This window comes from Nicotiana tomentosiformis, chromosome 6 (assembly GCF_000390325.3).
Source record: "Nicotiana tomentosiformis chromosome 6, ASM39032v3, whole genome shotgun sequence".
NCBI classification, from domain to species: domain Eukaryota; kingdom Viridiplantae; phylum Streptophyta; class Magnoliopsida; order Solanales; family Solanaceae; genus Nicotiana; species Nicotiana tomentosiformis.
This window is the reverse complement of record NC_090817.1, coordinates 46059347-46077613: the sequence shown is the minus strand read 5'-3', so window position 1 is coordinate 46077613 and position 18267 is coordinate 46059347. Positions and strand designations below refer to the sequence as shown.

The 18267-nt window shown below is 41.3% G+C and overlaps 1 protein-coding gene across 1 annotated transcript; it reads left to right on the top strand.

The window, feature by feature from the left end:
• The first annotated feature begins 3089 nt into the window (after positions 1–3089).
• Positions 3090–4413, top strand: LOC104108540 (uncharacterized). The gene is made up of 2 exons (XM_070178590.1): positions 3090–3582; positions 3959–4413. The coding sequence occupies exons 1-2, from the start codon at positions 3090–3092 to the stop codon at positions 4411–4413; spliced, it is 948 nt and encodes a 315-aa protein (XP_070034691.1).
• Positions 4414–18267: the final 13854 nt, after the last annotated feature.

Sequence of the window (18267 nt, the reverse complement as noted above, 5' to 3'; positions counted from 1 at the left end):
TTTTTTGTATGGTTAGTCATTCTTGTGAACTTGAGGCTCGCTCTTTTATTTTATGTTTACTCAGAATCTTACATATCATGTGATAAAAGTTGTGAGTTGCCTTGCATTCACTTGAGGGCTGAAACTATGTTGAGTCGAACAGTTCATGCACCGTGAGTGAGTGAGGATTTGTGTAAATAATACGCATGCTTAACTTGTGATGTCTAGAACTTGCCCGATTGGTTTCTTTGTGAAAATCTCATGCTAATGGTTGGGTGCTGAGATGATCTTAGGCTATCTTTGTGACTGCTAGCTAACCTTTTGAACCTAACCCTCCTTGGACGAGTAAGAATGAGGCTAAAAGCCTAAGTTGGGGGTGCCAGTACAAAGTGGAGATTGGAAAGGTTGACATTGTATATATATGAAGAAACTCGAGCTCCGAAACGAAATGCTTTAAAAAAAATGGTGGAAATACAAAAAAAAAAAAGAAAGAAAAGTGAAGGAAAAGTGGAGTCTTGTAGAAATTGAAGAAACACTTTGAGGTGATTCGTTTTCGGTAACTCGAGGTAAATCAATGTTATGTAGTAAAGAAGCAAAGTATATGTAGAGTTCAAGGTGGGTATAGCCACTACGTTCCCAGATATTCATCCAACCCGTCCCGAAACCTACAATACAAAATGTGAAAAGTCCTAGGTGATCTATAGCCAATCATTCCTGAGATAGCAACAAGTTAAAATAAGGGCAAGCATATGGACTGATACTTGTAACATGTAGCTTTCGTTCCGAGTGAAAGAGTGTTTGATTGCACCCCCTGTAAATATGTATAAGTTGGGGATTTTTTTTGTTGCGAACGTGCATGAACTGCAAGATTTAACAGAAGTTAGGTTCTTGAAGTAGGATACGAGTGCACTTAGCTATGAGTAATATTTTGTTAGTTTGGTTGAGGCTCAAAGTTCACAAGTTGATTGGTCGCATTGTTAAGTGATATTTGTCTTCCATGAAGGATCAATAAATAAAGTTACATGCTTGTTAACTGACAGTAAATACCATCTATGGACACTACTGTTCGTGAATTGTCGGTAAAAGTTTAGATTAGGATAATTTTTGTTCTAGTTGCTTGAGGACAAGCAAGAGTTTAAGTTGGAGGTGTTGATGTGCCGTAGAATTTCGGCACATTTGATACCAATTACATAGACCTTAGCTCATCTTTCAATGTATTTTTAGTTAATTCTTATGAAGTTTTGGTGTTTTGCATTGCATGAGGCTTCAGGACCTAAAAACATGGAAAAGAAGTCAAAAAGCCACAAAAGGGCAGAAATGATGCAAGTATGCGGTCACATAAAGCATATGCGGACCGCATAACCATCGCAGACTAAAGCATATTTTTGGTTAACTTAAGAGGAGAAAATGTGATTCATTATGCGGACCGCATAGTGATCGCATAACTGAAATCAAGAAAGCTGAGAAGCACTTCTGCGGAGGAATATGCAATCACATAAAGATTATGCGGACCACATAATTGAAATGCGGTCAAGAGCTGGATTTGGAGACATGAGATTATGCGATGAATTCGAAGAATATGCGGACTGCATACGTGATCTGCGACCAGTATGCGGTCGCATAACTGCTCTGTAGCGTTATTTTTATCCAATTTTGGCTCTGACTTTTAGCCCACTATAAATAGATTTATTTGGGTTTTTGTGTGGGGCTGAGTCAGAAAAAGAGACTACTTTTAGAGCATTGAATGCACCATTGCTTTGGATACTTTTGAAGAAAGAATCTTGTATCTTTGGATATTCTATTTATCGCTTTGTTCTTAGATTTCAGTATGAGTAGCTAGTTTTAATTACTAAGGTTGTGGACCCTAGATGGGTGTAATGTTAATGGGTGTTTACCATTGAATATATATATAATGGTTGGTTGATATTTATTCAGTTCTTATGCTTCATGTGATGTTAGTGGTTGCAAACATTAACTAATTCCATTTCACTCTATCTTCACTTGGAAAAGTGGGCTAGGGTTTGGTAGAATTGAATACCAAAAACTCAAGGCTTTAAGCCTTGTTTAATGGAATCGCCTAGGAATAAGTGGGTTCTATTTGGCATAAATTGGTCATTTTCAATTGCAACTCTTTTACATTTGGAAAACTCTTAAAGAGTAGATATTACCCAACTATTGGGGAATATTGGGTAGTCACTTAGAAACTATTTGCATATCAAAGGACCTTCCATTAGAAATATATCATATTAGCACCGATAGCATTACATTCCATCAATGGGGACACAACCTTGGTTTTCTTAATCAGATTAATTACAACCTCACAATATTATACTTGTCTTCATTTCACTCAATTACAACATTCTTTTTAGCTAACGGAATAAAGTTACAAATTAAGTCAAGTTTCACACTACTCAAGTAACCTTTTCACACCTATTCCCTGTGGTCTTCGACCCCAACCTTGTTGGGTTATTATATTTGACATCGACCGCTTTACACTATTTATTAAGGTATAATTTGAGCGTATCAAATTTTGGCGCCGTTGCCGGGGAATACGGTTTGAAATTACTATTTAGTGTGTGCTTTACTTCACGTTTTATTTTCATCACAGTTTGATTGCTTTGCTTGGTGTGCTAGATAAACATGGTAGAGTATGATGAAGAAGAGAATCCTTTTGTGGATATAGATGAGTACATCGAGGACACAAATGCCATTGTCCCTCCTCGAGTTGAGGCTTCTACCTTCAAGGTGGAACATGGTTTGATCCTAATGCTTAAAGCAGAGGGGTTTTATAGGAATTCTACCGATGATGATCCAACACAACATCTTAGAAACTTCTTGGGTGTGTGTGCGATGCACAAACATAGCAACGTGTCAGATGATGCCCTAAGACTGAGGTTATTCAAGTACTCACTAGTTGGAGAGGTAAGGAAATGGATCCAAAATCTACCACCTCACTCCATCACTCTTGGCCTGAACTAGTTCGTGCTTTCCTAGCCAAATGGTTCCCACAAAGCAAGAAATCCGAGCTCAGGGATAAAATTTTCTTCTTCAAGCAACTACCGGGAGAACACCTACATGAGGCATGGGATCGGTTCAAGCTATACCTAGTGATGTCGCCTAATCATGATTTTCTGGACAAAATCTTGTTAGAAAAGTTTTACATGTGTTTGGATCCATTGAACCAATCCATAGAAAAGAATGCGATGGATGGATCTTTTATGGACAAAACATTCACAAGGATCACACAAATTCTCGACAAGATGGCAGAACACAATCAAGCTTGGCACTCGGAAGATACCACGGGTAGAATTGCATACGGTACTCCCTCTTTGACCAACATGATTAAGGAGAACCAAGAGAGAGATCAAGTAATTGCCGGTCTTGCTACAAACATTAATGTGTTAACCAAGATGTTCACTGAAAACCAAACTAAAAAGGTAAATGTTGTGGAAGATGTGCAAGCCTTGTCAAACGAAGATTGCGAGGAGGTAAACTATGTCCATAATTCTCAAGGTGGTTATCGCCAACAAAATCAACAGAGGCCTAACCCACAAGGGCAAGGCCATCAACAACGGCGCAATGATCAAGGTGGATCAAGTCAAGGTAATTGGAGCAACAACAACAATAACTATGCAAACCGGAGTTCAAAGCCCTATGCTCCACCAAAGGGGCAATACTCTAACTCCTCGCATTATAAGGAAGGTTCTTCAAGTGAGTTCAAGTTGAAGAGCATGCTTAAAAGAATATTGTAAAATCAAGAAAGAGGCAACACTACAATGAAAAACATGGCACACTCCCAAGTGACACAATTGCAAACCCTAAAGGTAATGGGAGTGGTCCAACTTCTCATTGCATGGCAATCACCACGCGAAGCGGGAAGATAATTCAAGGATAAAATGAAAAAATTGTTGGAGTAGATGATCTTGAGCAAGAGGTTGAAGCACAAGTTGAAGTGCCGATTGTTATTGAAGTTGAAAAGCTCCCAAAGGAGTAAAAGTCCAAGAAAAAAATCATGAAAAGGTAAAGGAAAAGGTGAAAGAGGCACCAAAATCTCTAGCACAAATTCCTAGACCTTCCCCTCCGTTCCCTCAAAGACTTGCTAGGAGGGTTGAAGATAGAAAATTCGAGAAATTTTATGACATTCTCAAGCAATTGTCGGTGAACATACCATTTGTGGAAGCCTTTCAAGAGATGTCGGGTTTTGCTAAATACTTAAAGGACTTGATAAACAAGAAAAGAACCACCAAGAATGAAGTGGTGAATGTGACTCATGGGGTTAGCTCCATTATTGCAACAACCACCATTGAAAAGAAAGAAAACCCGGGAGCATTCACTATTCCATGCACTATTGGCTTGCGAGATTTTGCAAGGGCTCTTTTTGACAATGGGGCATTAACTTTATGCCTCTTGCCATTTACAAGCAAGCAGGGTTAAGCATGCCGAGACCTACAAGCATGAGGTTGCAAATGGCCGATCGTTCAATCAAAAGACCAGTGAGAATTATTGATGATGTCCTAGTGAAAGTGGGAAAGTTCCTCCTTCCTGCCGATTTTGTGATCCTTGACTGTGCCGTTGACAAGGAAATCCCTATCATCTTGGGGAGGCCATTCCTTGCTACCGAAAGAGCACTTATGGATTCGGAAGGAAATAAAATCAAGTTCTGAGTTAATGATGAACAGGTCACCTTCCAAGCAAGTAAGGGTATGAAGTTGCCACATGCATATGAAGGCATCTCAGTCATTGATGTTGTTGATGAGGTAGAGGACGCAAGTGAAATGAAGATGGAAGAATAATGCCTAGGTGAGGCTTTGGCGATGATATTGGTAAATTTTGATGGTGAAAACATGGAGGGGTACATGGAATCGATGAATGCATTAGAAGGACGTGGGTCTTATACTTACGCACCAAAGAAGCTTTCTCTTGACTTAGAGAATAGAGCCACTCCCCCAGCAAAGCCTTCAATTATTGAGCCACCACAACTTGAACTCAAGCCACTTCTACCACACTTAAGGTATAAATTTCTTGCCTCTAATGATACTTTACCGGCAATCGTTTCTTCCTTGTTGAATGATGTGCAGGTAGATCATTTATTGAATGTCCTAAGGGAACATCAACAAGACATTGGGTGGAAAATAGCAGACATCCGAGGGATTCCCGTCAGAATCTGTGAGCACAAAATACAATTGGAGCAAGGAAGCAAACCTAGTGTGGAGCACTAAAGAAGATTAAACCCGTCCATGTAGAAGGTGGTGAAGAAGGAAATCATCAAGTGGCTAGACGCCGGGGTAGTCTACCCCATTGCTGATAGTTCTTGGGTGAGCCCGGTGCAATGTGTGCCAAAGAAAGGAGGCATGACCGTTATCCAAAATGAGAAAAATGAGCTCATCCCAACATGGACTGTGACCGGATGGAGATTTTGCATGGATTACCGGAAGCTCAATAGTGCAACTTGCAAAGACCATTTCCCTATGCCTTTTATTGATCAAATGCTTGATCGGCTAGCGGGAAGGTCATTTTATTGCTTTTTGGATGGATACTCCGGCTATAACCAAATTAACATTGCATTGGAAGATCAGGAGAAGACAACATTCACATGCCCATATGGGACTTTTGCTTTTAGCTGGATGCTATTTGGGCTATGCAACGCTCCGGCTACCTTTCAACGGTGCATGATGTTAATTTTCTCGGACATGGTGGAAGATTTCCTAGAGGTGTTTATGGATGACTTCTCTGTAGTGGGTGATTCCTTTGAGCATTGTCTTGACAACCTTAGACAAGTGCTCAAAAGATGTGAAGAAACAAACCTTGTACTAAATTGGGAAAAGTGCCACTTCATGGTGGATGAGGGCATTGTTTTGGGCCACAAAATTTTTAAACAAGGCATAGAGGTTGACCGAGAAAAGATTGAAATCATTTCTAAGTTTCCTCCACCCATTTCAGTAAAGGGTGTCCGAAGTTGTTTGGGGCACGCCGGCTTCTATAGGCATTTTATCAAGGACTTCTCAAAAATTACAAACCCCATGTGCAAGCTCCTTGAAAAAGATGCTACGTTTGTATTTGATGAAAAGTGTCTCAAAGCATTTGAGTAATTGAAAGAAAAGCTCACCACGAAACCTATTATTGTCACATCGGATTGGTCTTTTCCATTTGAACTAATGTGTGACGCCAGTGGTGTAGCCTTTGGGGCGGTTCTTGGTAAACGGCATAACAAAATCCTTCATCCTGTCTACTATGCAAGAAAGACTCTCAATGGTGCTCAAATAAATTATAATGTGACCGAGCAAGAATTGTTTGCCATTTTCTATGCTTTTGAAAACTTCCGGGCCTATTTGTTAGGATCCAAGGTGATAGTCTACACTGATCATGCTTCTCTTCGCTATCTTATGGCAAAGAAGGATACCAAGCCAAGATTGATTCAATGGGTCCTTTTGTTGCAAGAATTTGACTTTGTAGTCAAGGATTAAAAGGGACAGAAAACCAAGTTGCGGATCACTTATCTAGGCTTGAAGAAGCAGGGAGGCCAAAAGAGAACTTTGACATCAATGATGCTTTTCCAGATGAGCATATATTGGCATTGTCTGACACATTCTCTCCTTGGTATGCCGATATTGTTAATTATCTGGTAAGCGACCTTGTCCCCGATGGATTAGAAACATATCAAAAGAAAAAGTTCTTGCGGGAGTGTAGGCAATACTATTGGGAGGAGCCCTTCTTGTTTTGTATTTGTGCTGACAACATCATTCAACGATGTGTTTCGGAGGATGAAGTAATGCCAATTCTCAAAGCATGCCATGATTCCCAGGTTGGGGGTCATCATGGAGGAAATCGGACGGCCGCGAAAGTGCTTGAATGTGGCTATTATTGGCCATCTATCTACCATGACGCGAATCAAATGGTCAAGAATTGTGAGCAATGTCAAAGGCAAGGATCAATATCTAAAAGGCATGAGATGCCTATGAATTTTGTAATGGAGGTCGAGATCTTTGATGTGTGGGGGATTGATTTCATGGGTCCCTTTATGAGTTCTTCTGGCATGAAATATATCTTGGTGAGAGTGGACTATGTATCCAAGTGGGTTGAGGCAATCGCCTTGCCCAACAATGAGGCAAGGAGTGTGACCGCATTCTTAAGGAAGAACATTTTCACGCGGTTTGGTACTCCCCGGGCCATCCTTAGTGATGGTGGTTCTCATTTCTTCAACAAGGCTTTCACCGGGCTGCTCGAAAATTATGGCGTAAAGCACAAGGTGGCCACACCTTATCATCCTCAGTCGAGTGGTCAAGTTGAAGTTTCCAACAGGGAGATTAAAAACATCCTAGCAAAAACTGTCAATGCAAACAGGACTGACTGGTCATGGAAGCTAGATGATGCATTGTGGGCATATCGCACCGCATTTAAGACTCCCATAGGCACCTCATCGTACCGGTTAGTCTTTGGTAAGGCGTGTCATTTGCCCGTGGAGCTTGAATACAAAGCCATGTGGTCTCTGAAAAGGTTGAATCTTGGCTGGGCTGAAGCTGCTAATATGAGAATGACACAACTCAACGAAATGGAAGAATTCCATCTCCATGCCTATGAGAGTGCAGCCATGTATAAGGAACGAATGAAGTTTGTTCATGACAAGAAGATCATGAAGCGGGAATTCAAATCTAGTGACTTGGTCTTGCACTTCAACTAGAGACTCAAGTTATTCCCGGGCAAACTCAAATCCAAATGGTCTGGCTCATTCAAAATTGTGAATGTGTCCCCTTACGGTGCTATTGAATTAGAGTCGGAGGACAGACTTTGAACTTTCAAATTAAATGGCCAATGGGTTAAGCATTTCTTGGGCACAACAGGAGATAAGTACTTGGTAGATCAAATGTCTCTCAAGGATAGTCCAACCCCCACCACTGAGTAGCCCAAAAGGGACCAACATCGTCGTGCCACGACGTTAAATCAAGTACTTCTTGGGAGGCAACCCATGTGTGGTAAATTTTTTATTTTTTTAATTGTCAGTGATTGAACAGTTTGACGTGTGTATTAGAGTGCAGGTAGCCCAATTTACCATAAAACATAGTGCAAGGACTAAAGTAAAAAAATAAAAATAAAATTGGTGGATCAGGGGTTTTTGGCAACTATGCGGTCGCATAATGACTTTGCGAACCGCATAGTGGTCGCAGACACGGTCAGAGAATTTGGGGAATTTGGGTCTGAAAATTGCGGTAAGAGTTCAAGTTCTGCGGTCCGCATAGCAGTTATGCGACCGCATAATGCATCGCATAATGGAGGTAAATAACTCAGCTCTAAAATCATCGCATAACACATTTGCGACTGCATAATGTGTTATGCGACCACTTGCCCACTGCAAAATGTCCAGATCACATATCAAGGATCGGAATTAAGGAATTTACCTCGCTCATAACTCAGATTTCACCTCCGTCTTGCTCCGATATCTGGAATGGCACCAAGGAAATCTATTGCAATGCGATCACCACCTACTCGTGGAAAGAAAAGAGCTGCTCTGAACCAACAAGCACAACAGTCTAAACGTCAACGGCCAGAAACCACCTGCAACACTTCTGAACACTCCTTCCAGTCTGAAGAGGAGGGGGCACAGATGGACATCCTATCATCAGTTGACCTACTAGCTGAAGCAAGGCGGAAGAGCGGGGAAGATTCGATGTTTGGGGTCCCAGGCACATGAACCTATACAAAGAGGGGATAAAAAAGAGAAATATTCTCGAGGAGAAGCAGTTAAGCCTGAAGAGGAGGGGGCACATATGGACATCCTGCCATCAGTTGACCTACTAGCTGAAGCAAGGTGGAAGAGCAGGGAAGATTTGAGGTTTGGGGTCCCAGGCTCATGGAACCTATACAAAGAGAGGATAAAAAAGAGAAACATTCTCGAGGAGAAGCAGTTAAGCCTAAATGGTCTGAAAGAGAACTACCCTCACATAATTGAAAACATTCAGAAGAGGAAATGGGGATTCTTCACGGATGCCCTACATGATTACAATGAAACACTTGTGAGGGTGTTCTATGCTTCTTATGCTGCCTCAAGAAATGCTGAGCAAGGGCGGAATAGGATATTTTTGGACTCCATTCTAGTTCGAGGGGTTCAGGTTCTCTGTGATGCAGGCACAATCAATGATCTATTCTTTGAGGAATGGTCGTCAGGCACAGCTGAATATGATGCAAAAGTAACCAGCAAAGATAACGAGCGTGCTTGGATAGCATCTGTCATAGCAAAGGGAACCCCTTCCTGGATTGACCCGTGCCACAAGATCTACAAACGGGATTTCACCCAGGAGGCCCGATATTGGCTCAGCTTTGTTTGCTCCCGTCTGACGCCGACTAGGAAAGAGACAGACATCAACATTGAAAAGGCCCTCATAATTGCATGCTTCATTTCGGACATCAAGATTGATGTGGGACACATTATCTTCAAGGAGCTGGGAATCAGGGCAAACCAAAAGCAAACCTCCCTTCATTTCCCATGTTTGATCACGGCTCTTTGCAAAGCTATAAGCGTTCCACCTATCCTGAAGCATGATCGTATGGGGAAGGCTCTCCAGTGCATTGACATCACTCGGCTAAGTGATGCAGTAGATAAGGTGATGGACATCCAGCTCGAGACCTCATTCGCTCATGCATCAGACTCACCAGCACCTGCACCTGCTCTCCCATCAATGCCTGACACTCCTGTTGCTCCTGCTGCTCCCGCTAATATCTCAGCCACTCCTCAGCTTTAGCCAAGCAGTGCACAACCACCTTTTTCCTTGCTAGCTATCGCAAAGCTGGGTCTACTAGCCCAGCATGCCAGCGCCAAGGTATACCGGCTGATAAAGGAACTACCAAAACCCATCAAGCAAGCATTGGGTCCCATCCAAGCATTAATGAGTGCGATTTAACAACAGCATAAATCATATGAAGATCGCCTTACGCACTTTGAAGTGCGACTTGAAAAGGTCGAGCGAGGCGAGGTTGGAGATATGTCACAGCTTAGGAAAGATGTCACTATGCTGAAATCAGAGCTGCACAAGCTGCAAAACTTAGAGTTCGATTTGACTTCTCTCCTTCTGGAGGACGGTGAGAAGGGTACAAGCACCTCCATTCCGGCCCTAAATTTGGACTTCTCCAACCTTATGACAGACCCGGAGGCACAGGGTGTAGAGACTTCAAAGACTCCAGCTGCCATTATCCACATTGACACTCCTTCAGAGGAGGATTCCGGAGAGTCGGAAGGAGAATCTGATGACGGAGCGACTGAAGATGAGGAAACCGATGAGGAAGCATTGGTAGAGGAAACTGAGGGTCAGCGGGACTATAAGGGTAAGCGGGTGGCTGCTTCTACAGAGGATGCTTCTACAAAGGATCAGGTTGTAGAGGAAGCAAACGTGTAGAAAGCAATTGCACATTCACTTGCTAACATGGTCGCCAGGGCACATCCAGCTACCCCACAGGTATCACTGGAGAGTCCACACAGCAGGTGGAGCTTCCTGCTCCAGCCTTAGAGACCACTACCATACATTCTGAGGCTCCGCTTGCTCGTGCTACAGATTCTGGAGTTGATCCCACAGTTGCCCAGCATGCTCCTGACCCTCCAAGCCCCTAGTGCGCCCCTAAAGTTAACTTTTCACTTTTTGTGCATTGGGGACAATGCATGCTCTTGAAGTTGGGGGTGGGGGTAGATATTTTGTGTAAATAGTTGTATGAAAATTGTGCATATAGCTAGTAATGAATTCCCCTTGGTTTTTCTTCACCGGGTTCTTTTCCAAAGGTGTAATAGTAGAACCATGGTAGTAGCATGGAACGTTTTGACTTGTTTTGTGTGATTGTCCAGTCTCAAGCATGTAAGGAAATTTTTGGTGAATAAATTGTACCCTTCCTTCTTTAATAAATTTTTTGTATGGGTAGTCATTCTTGTGAACTTCAGGCTCGCTCTTTTACTTTATGTTTACTCAGAATCTTTAATATCATATGATAAAAGTTGTGAGTTGCCTTGCATTCACTTGAGGGCTAAAACTAAGTTGAGTCGAACAGTTCATGCGCCGTGAGTGAGTGAGGATTTGTGTAAATAATGCGCATGCTTAACTTGTGATGTCTAGAACTTGCCTAGTTGGTTTCTTTGTGAAAATATCAGGCTAATGGTTGGGTGATGAGATGATCTTAGGCTATCTTTGTGACTGCTAGCTAACCTTTTCTTTGTAAAAATTACCCTAGTTACACCCGTCGAGCCTTTAATCTTTTCTTTGGCTACCACATTACAAACCTTTACCCCATTGTGAAATAATTCCTTCTTTTGAACCTAACCCTCCTTGGACGAGTAAGAATGAGGCTAAATGCCTAAGTTGGGGGTGCCGGTACAAAGTGGAGATTGGAAAGGTTGACATTGTATATATATGAAGAAACTCAAGCTCCGAAAAGAAATGCTTTAAAAAAAAAAACAAAAAAAAAAGGGAAAGAAAAGTGGAGTCTTGTAGAAATTGAAGAAACACTTTGAGGTGATTCGTTGTCGGTAACTCGAGGTAAATCAATGTTATGTAGTAAAGAAGCAAAGTATATGTAGAGTTCAAGGTGGGTATAGCCACTACGTTCCCAGATATTCATCCAACCTGTCCCGAAACCTAAAATACAACCTGTGAAAAGTCCTAGGTGATCTACAGCCAATCATTCCTGAGATAGCAACAAGTTAAAATAAGGGCAAGCATATGGATTGATACTTGTAACATGTAGCTTTCGTTCCGAGTGAAAGAGTGTTTGATTGCACCCCCGGTAAATATGTATAAGTTGGGGATTTTCTTTGTTGTGAGCGCGCATGAACTGCAAGATTTAACAGAAGTTAGGTTCTTGAAGTAGGATACATGTGCACTTAGCTGTGAGTAACATTTTGTCAGTTTGGTTGAGGCTCAAAGTTCACATGTTGATTGGTCGAATTTTTAAGTGATATTTGTCTTCCATGAAGGGTCAATAAATGAAGTTACAAGCTTGTTATATGACAGTAAATACCATCTACAGTCACTACTGTTCGTGAATTGTCGGTAAGAGTTTAGATTAGGATATTTTTTGTTGTAGTTGCTTGAGGACAGGCAAGAGTTTAAGTTGGGGGTATTGATGTGCCGTAGAATTTCGGCACATTTGATACCAATTACATAGACCTTAGCTCATCTTTCAACGTATTTTTTGTTAATTCTTATGATGTTTTTGGTGTTTTGCAGTGCATGAGGCTTGAGGACCTAAAAACATGGAAAAGAAGTCAAAAAGCCACAAAAGGGCAAAAATGATGCAAGTATGTGGTCGCATAAAGCATATGCGGACCGCATAACCATCGCAGACTGAAGCAAATTTTTGGTTAACTTCAAAGGAGAAAATGCGATCCATTATGCGGTAGCATAACGATTATGCGGACCGCATAGTGATCGCATAACTTAAATCAAGAAAGCTGAGAAGCACTTCTGCGGAGGAATATGCGGTCGCATAACGATTATGCAGACCGCATAATTGAAATGCGGTCAAGAGCTGGATTTGGAGACATGAGATTATGCGATGAATTAGAAGAATATGCGGACCGCATACGTGATATGCGACTAGTTTGCGGTCGCATAACTGCTCTGCAGTGTTATTTTTGTCCAATTTTGGCTCTGACTTTTAGCCCATATAAATAGATTTATTAGGGTTTTTGTGTGGGGCTGAGTCAGAAAAAGAGACTACTTTTAGAGCATCGAATGCACCATTGCTTTGGATACTTTTGAAGAAAGAATCTTGTATCTTTGTAAGCTTTATGACTCTATTTATCGCTGTGTTCTTAGATTTCAGTATGAGTAGCTAGTTTTAATTACTAAGGTTGTGGACCCTAGATGGGTGTAATGTTAATGGGTGTTTACCATTGAATATATATATAATGGTTGGTTGATATTTATTCAGTTCTTATGCTTCATGTGATGTTAGTGGTTGCAAACATTAACTAATTCTATTTCACTCTATCTTCACTTGGAAAAGTGGGCTAGGGTTTGTTAGAATTGAATACCAAAAACTCAAGGCTTTAACCCTTGTTTAATGGAATCGCCTAGGAATAAGTGGGTTCTATTTGGCATAAATTGGTCATTTTCAATCGCAACTCTTTTACATTTGGAAAAATCTTAAAGAGTAGATATTACACAACTATTGGAAAATATTGGGTAGTCACTTAGAAACCATTTGCATATCAAAGGACCTTCCATTAGAAATATATCATATTAACACCGATAACATTACATTCCATCAATGGGGACACAACCTTGGTTTTCTTAATCAAATTAATTACAACCTCACAATATTATACTTGTCTTCATTTCACTCAATTACAACATTCTTTTTAGCTAACGGAATAGAATTACAAATTAAGTCATGTTTCACACTACTCAAGTAACCTTTTCATACCTATTCTCTGTGCGATTCGACCCCAACCTAGTTGTGTTATTATATTTGACATCGACCGATTTACACTATTTATTAAGGTGTAGTTTGAGCGTATCAATCATGTTATCATTGTTTGGGCTGATTGGCATGAGATTTGTGAGCCAGAGAGACTGATGACTGAGTTGTGGCCTGAGGGCTGGATTGTGAGTGATATTGATGGGATCGGGCTGCACGCCACAGCAGGCCACATTGGCTTTATATGTATTATTATTATTATATGGATTGGGCTGCACGCCGAAGCAGGCTCTATGGGCATTATAAATATTATTGATGGGATCGGGCTGCACGCCGCACCAAGCTATGATGGATTATATTGGCGCTTGGGGCCCCTCCGGAGTCTGACATACCAATAGTGAGCACAGGTTTTATTGATTCATGATGGGATCGGGCTGCACGTCGCAGCAGGTACCGTATAGTGCTGAGTGACTGAGTGTGCTGGGGGATTGAGCATGATGAGTGTAAGTGTTAGACAGTGAGATGGTGTACTCTGAGAGTATGAGTACATGAGTTCATCATTGTGATGCATTGCATTGACATGTATAGTTGACATACATGCATAGAGATGTATTTCCTCATGCTACACGATATTGTGACATTGATGACTTCATATGCATATTGATATGTAGGCATAGAGATGTAATTTCCTCACGCTTTCTGAGATTGAAATATCTTATTTGTTGTTGAAAGTTTTGGGAAAAATCACAGTTTTCTGGTATACTCACATTTGGTGATTTCGGTGAAAGATTTGGGTTTTTACTGCTATACCTGAAAAGCATGCTTTTTTTTTCCGTAATTGTGAACGAGCTGAGCATTATATCTTTGAGTTATTACTTGCACTGCTTTATTTTTATTGTTACAATTTGTTCCTGGCTGTTGGTGTTGAACTTTGACCGTTGTCCATGCTCGTCACTACTTTCAACCTAAGGTTATGTTTGTTTCTTATTGAGTACATGGGGTCGGTTGTACTCATACTACACTTCTGCACCTTGCGTGCAAATTTTTGATGCTGATGTTGTTGTGTATGGCGGGAGTTGGAATTGAAGACGTACCTGTGTTTCGGTCATAGCTGCCACTTGTTCTTGGTAGCTTTAGAATTATTAATCTATTCATGTATATTTCAAACAGATGATGTATTTATTTCATACCAGCTTTTTAACCTCTAAATCTTAGAAGCTCATGATTTGTACTACCAGTCCTTGGGAAGTATATAAAAGTTTAGTTATTTCATTATTTATTTTCTCAATAAACCACATTTGAATTGGATTATTGCTAATTGGCTTACCCAGCGGGTTGGGTTAGGTGCCATCACGACTAGTTGGATTTTGGATTATGATAGAGTGCCTACTAGATTTCCCAAAACCCGGTGTCACAAGTGCACGAGCATCTAGTAGAATATACAAAACTCTCTAAGAACTACAATCTGAACAAAAATAGTCAGAAACGATAAATCATAACAAGCGAAGGCTCCAGGTGCTGTAGAATGGAGCATGGGAAAACAGCTCACCACTAAGCCTCTGGATAATGCGGGTACGTGCCCGGATGAACTCCATATGCACCTGCCTCAGAACCTGCACAATATGTGCAGAAGTGTAGCGTGAGTACATAAATAACATGTACCCAGTAAGTATCTAGTCTAACATCGAAGAAGTAGTGATGAGGGGTCGACTTCAACACTTACTAGTGGGCAATATACATAAAGTACAAGATTATTTAATAGGAATGAAATACAACATCAATGATGGAATAAGAGGCAATAACTAAATGACCATTCATCAAAATAATAATTAAAAGTCCCCAAATATCACATACTAATCTCAACAAGTAAGGGCTCAACGTGTTTTTATAAATCCTCAAGTCATGAAAGGCATATCAAGTGTAATCGAACTCTGAGTGACAACATGCGCGAGTTATGCCGAGGTTGTATGGCCCGATCCATAATAATCGTGTACATACACTACCGAGGTCGTACGGCATGATCCATGGATGCATTCCATAATATATATAATAATATTGTCGATAAGTTCGACCCGATCCACATGAATAGGGAAACTCTTCGGATTTTAAATTTCATATTTACAATTCTGAGATAAGCCCATGAAAGAATATAATTTCCATCAGTAGTTAAACATTACGCCAACTCTCTAAGTAATGAAGCTCGATTTAATATAATCTTTAACCAAGTTTTACTTATTAATACGAGATATTAAACTAGTAAGTTGAGTCCAAATAGTGCAAGTAATAACATAATAAAGCCCTATGTCTACCCGGACATAACATGAATTTTAGCTACGCACAGACTCTCATCACTTCGTGCGTACGTAGCACCCGCAATTAGTAGCAAATAACAATTTAAGCACCTATGGGTTTAATTCCCTCGTACAAGGTTAGGCAAGAGACTTACCTCGTTCCCTAGTCCAGTTTCCTGTCCACAAATTGCTCTAAAATCCTCAAGTTGGTGCCGAACAATCCTAAACTAGCCAAAGGTTATACAAACTAATCAATAATTGCTCAAAAGTTCATAATTTAACTATTAGAGTGACTCCCCAACCCAATTTGGAAGGTTTCTAAAATTCACCCTTGGGCACACGTGTCCGGTTTCCGGAAATTTTTGTAAATAAATGTTACCCATAACCTCACGAACACAAATATATAATTTTTATCCAATTCCATAATTAATTTCGTGGCATAATCTCATTTTTATCAAAATCTAGGTTTTTCAACCAAAATTCTAATATTCCCACAATTTACATGTTAAAATCTACCCACAATTTATGTATTAAACTCACATTATGTAGAAATCACTTACCACCAATAGGTAGGAGAAAATCCCTCTCTACAAAGCTCCGAAATCGGATAACAACTGAGAGAAAAGAACAAAAGGGCCAAAATCCCGACTTTAATAAAGTCTCTGCCTAGCTGTCCCTTCTTCGCGATCCCGAAAGAGGCCTCACGATCGCGAAGGCAAAGCCTGCCTAGGCCCTGAAACTTTTCTTCGTGAATGCGATAGGGTCCTCATAATCGCGAAGGTTAGACTAGCCCAAGCATCGCGAATGCGACCCGCCCTTCGCGAATGTGAAGAGCAATGACCCACAGACCCCTAGCCCCATAATCCCTTCTACTCGAACACGACCATGCCATTGCAAACGCGGAGGCCATAGGTCCTGAAGCTTCGCGAACGCGAAGAGAAAAATCACCCAATCCCCAAATCCTTTATAGCGAAGGCGAGGGTCCTTCCGCGTTCACGAAGAAGGAAACCAGAACCAACACACCAGCTGTTTTGGACTTAGCGCCGCGTGGCCCGAAACGCACTCGGCCCCCCGGGACCCCGTCCAAATGCACCAATAAGTTCATGACCATAATACGAACCTACTCAAAACCTCGGAACACATTAAACAACATTGAAACTAAGAATTGCACCCCAAAACTAAATTGAATCAACTTATGAACTTCAAACTTCTCAAATAGCTCCGAACGAGCTGAATCACAATTACACTACTCGAAATCACACCAAATTTTGCGTACAAGTCATAAATCACCGTACGGACCTATTACGAGGCTCAGAATCCCAAACAGACTGCGATAACACTAAAGTCTACTCAAAACCAAGTTTAAAGAACTAGAAAACCTTCAATGAACCAACTTTCAATGTTTATCGCTGAAATGCTCCCGGATCACCGACACCCGATTCGAACACATGCTCAAGTCCAAAATTATCATACAAACCTATTGGGACCATCAAATCCCAGTTTTCGAGGTCGTTTACTTAAAACACTGACTCAAGTCAAACTTGGCCATCATAGGTCACTATTAAGGAACTAAGTGTTCCGATTTTAACTCGAACCCTTCCATACCTAAACCAACCATCCCCGCAAGTCATACACAGTAAAAGCAGATACGAGAAGTTATAATTAGGGGAACGGGGATCTAGAAAGCAAAAAGACTGGTTGGGTCGTTACATTCTCCACCTCTTAAACAAACATTCGTCCTCGAACGGGTCTAGAATCATACCTGGAGTGCTGAATAAATGCTGATATATGCTCCGCATGTCCTCCTCGGTCTCTCAAGTCGCTTGCTCGACTAATTGACTCCTCCACTGGACCTTTACCGCAGAAATCTTCTTGGACCTCAACTGGAGAACCTGCCTCTCAACAATAGAAACTGGCTCCTTCTCGTAACCCAAGCTCTCATCTAGTTGAACCGTGCTATACTCTAAGACATGCGACCTGTCGGCATGGTACTTTTGAAGCATAGACACATGGAAGACCGGATGAACTCCCGATAGACTGGGAGGAAAAGCAAGCCCATAAGCAACCTCCCCAACTCGTCTCAACACCTCAAATAGGCCAATAAATCTTGGGCTCAACTTGCCCTTCTTCCCGAACCTCATAATACCCTTCATCGACGAGACGTTCAAGAGAACCTTCTCGCCCACCATATATAATAAATTATGCACCTTACCGCGTAACTCTTTTGTTTGGACTGTGCTGTGCGAAGCCGCTCCTGAATCAACTTTATATTCTCCAAGGCATCCTTCACTAAAGTAGTGCCATATAATATAGCCTTGCTGGGCTCAAACCATCCGAATGGCGAACGACATTACCAACCATACAAAGCCTCAAACAGAGCCATCTCGATGCCGGACTGATAACTGTTGTTATAAGCAAACTCGGCCAAAGGCATGAATCGATCACACTACCCTCTAAAATCAATCACACACGCTCTGAGCAGATCCTCCAGAATCTTAACTGTCCACTTCGACTGCCTGTCGGTCTCCAGATGAAAGGTTGTGTTGAGCTGTACCCAGGTGCCCAACTAGCTCTGTACTACTCTCCAAAAATGCGAAGTGAA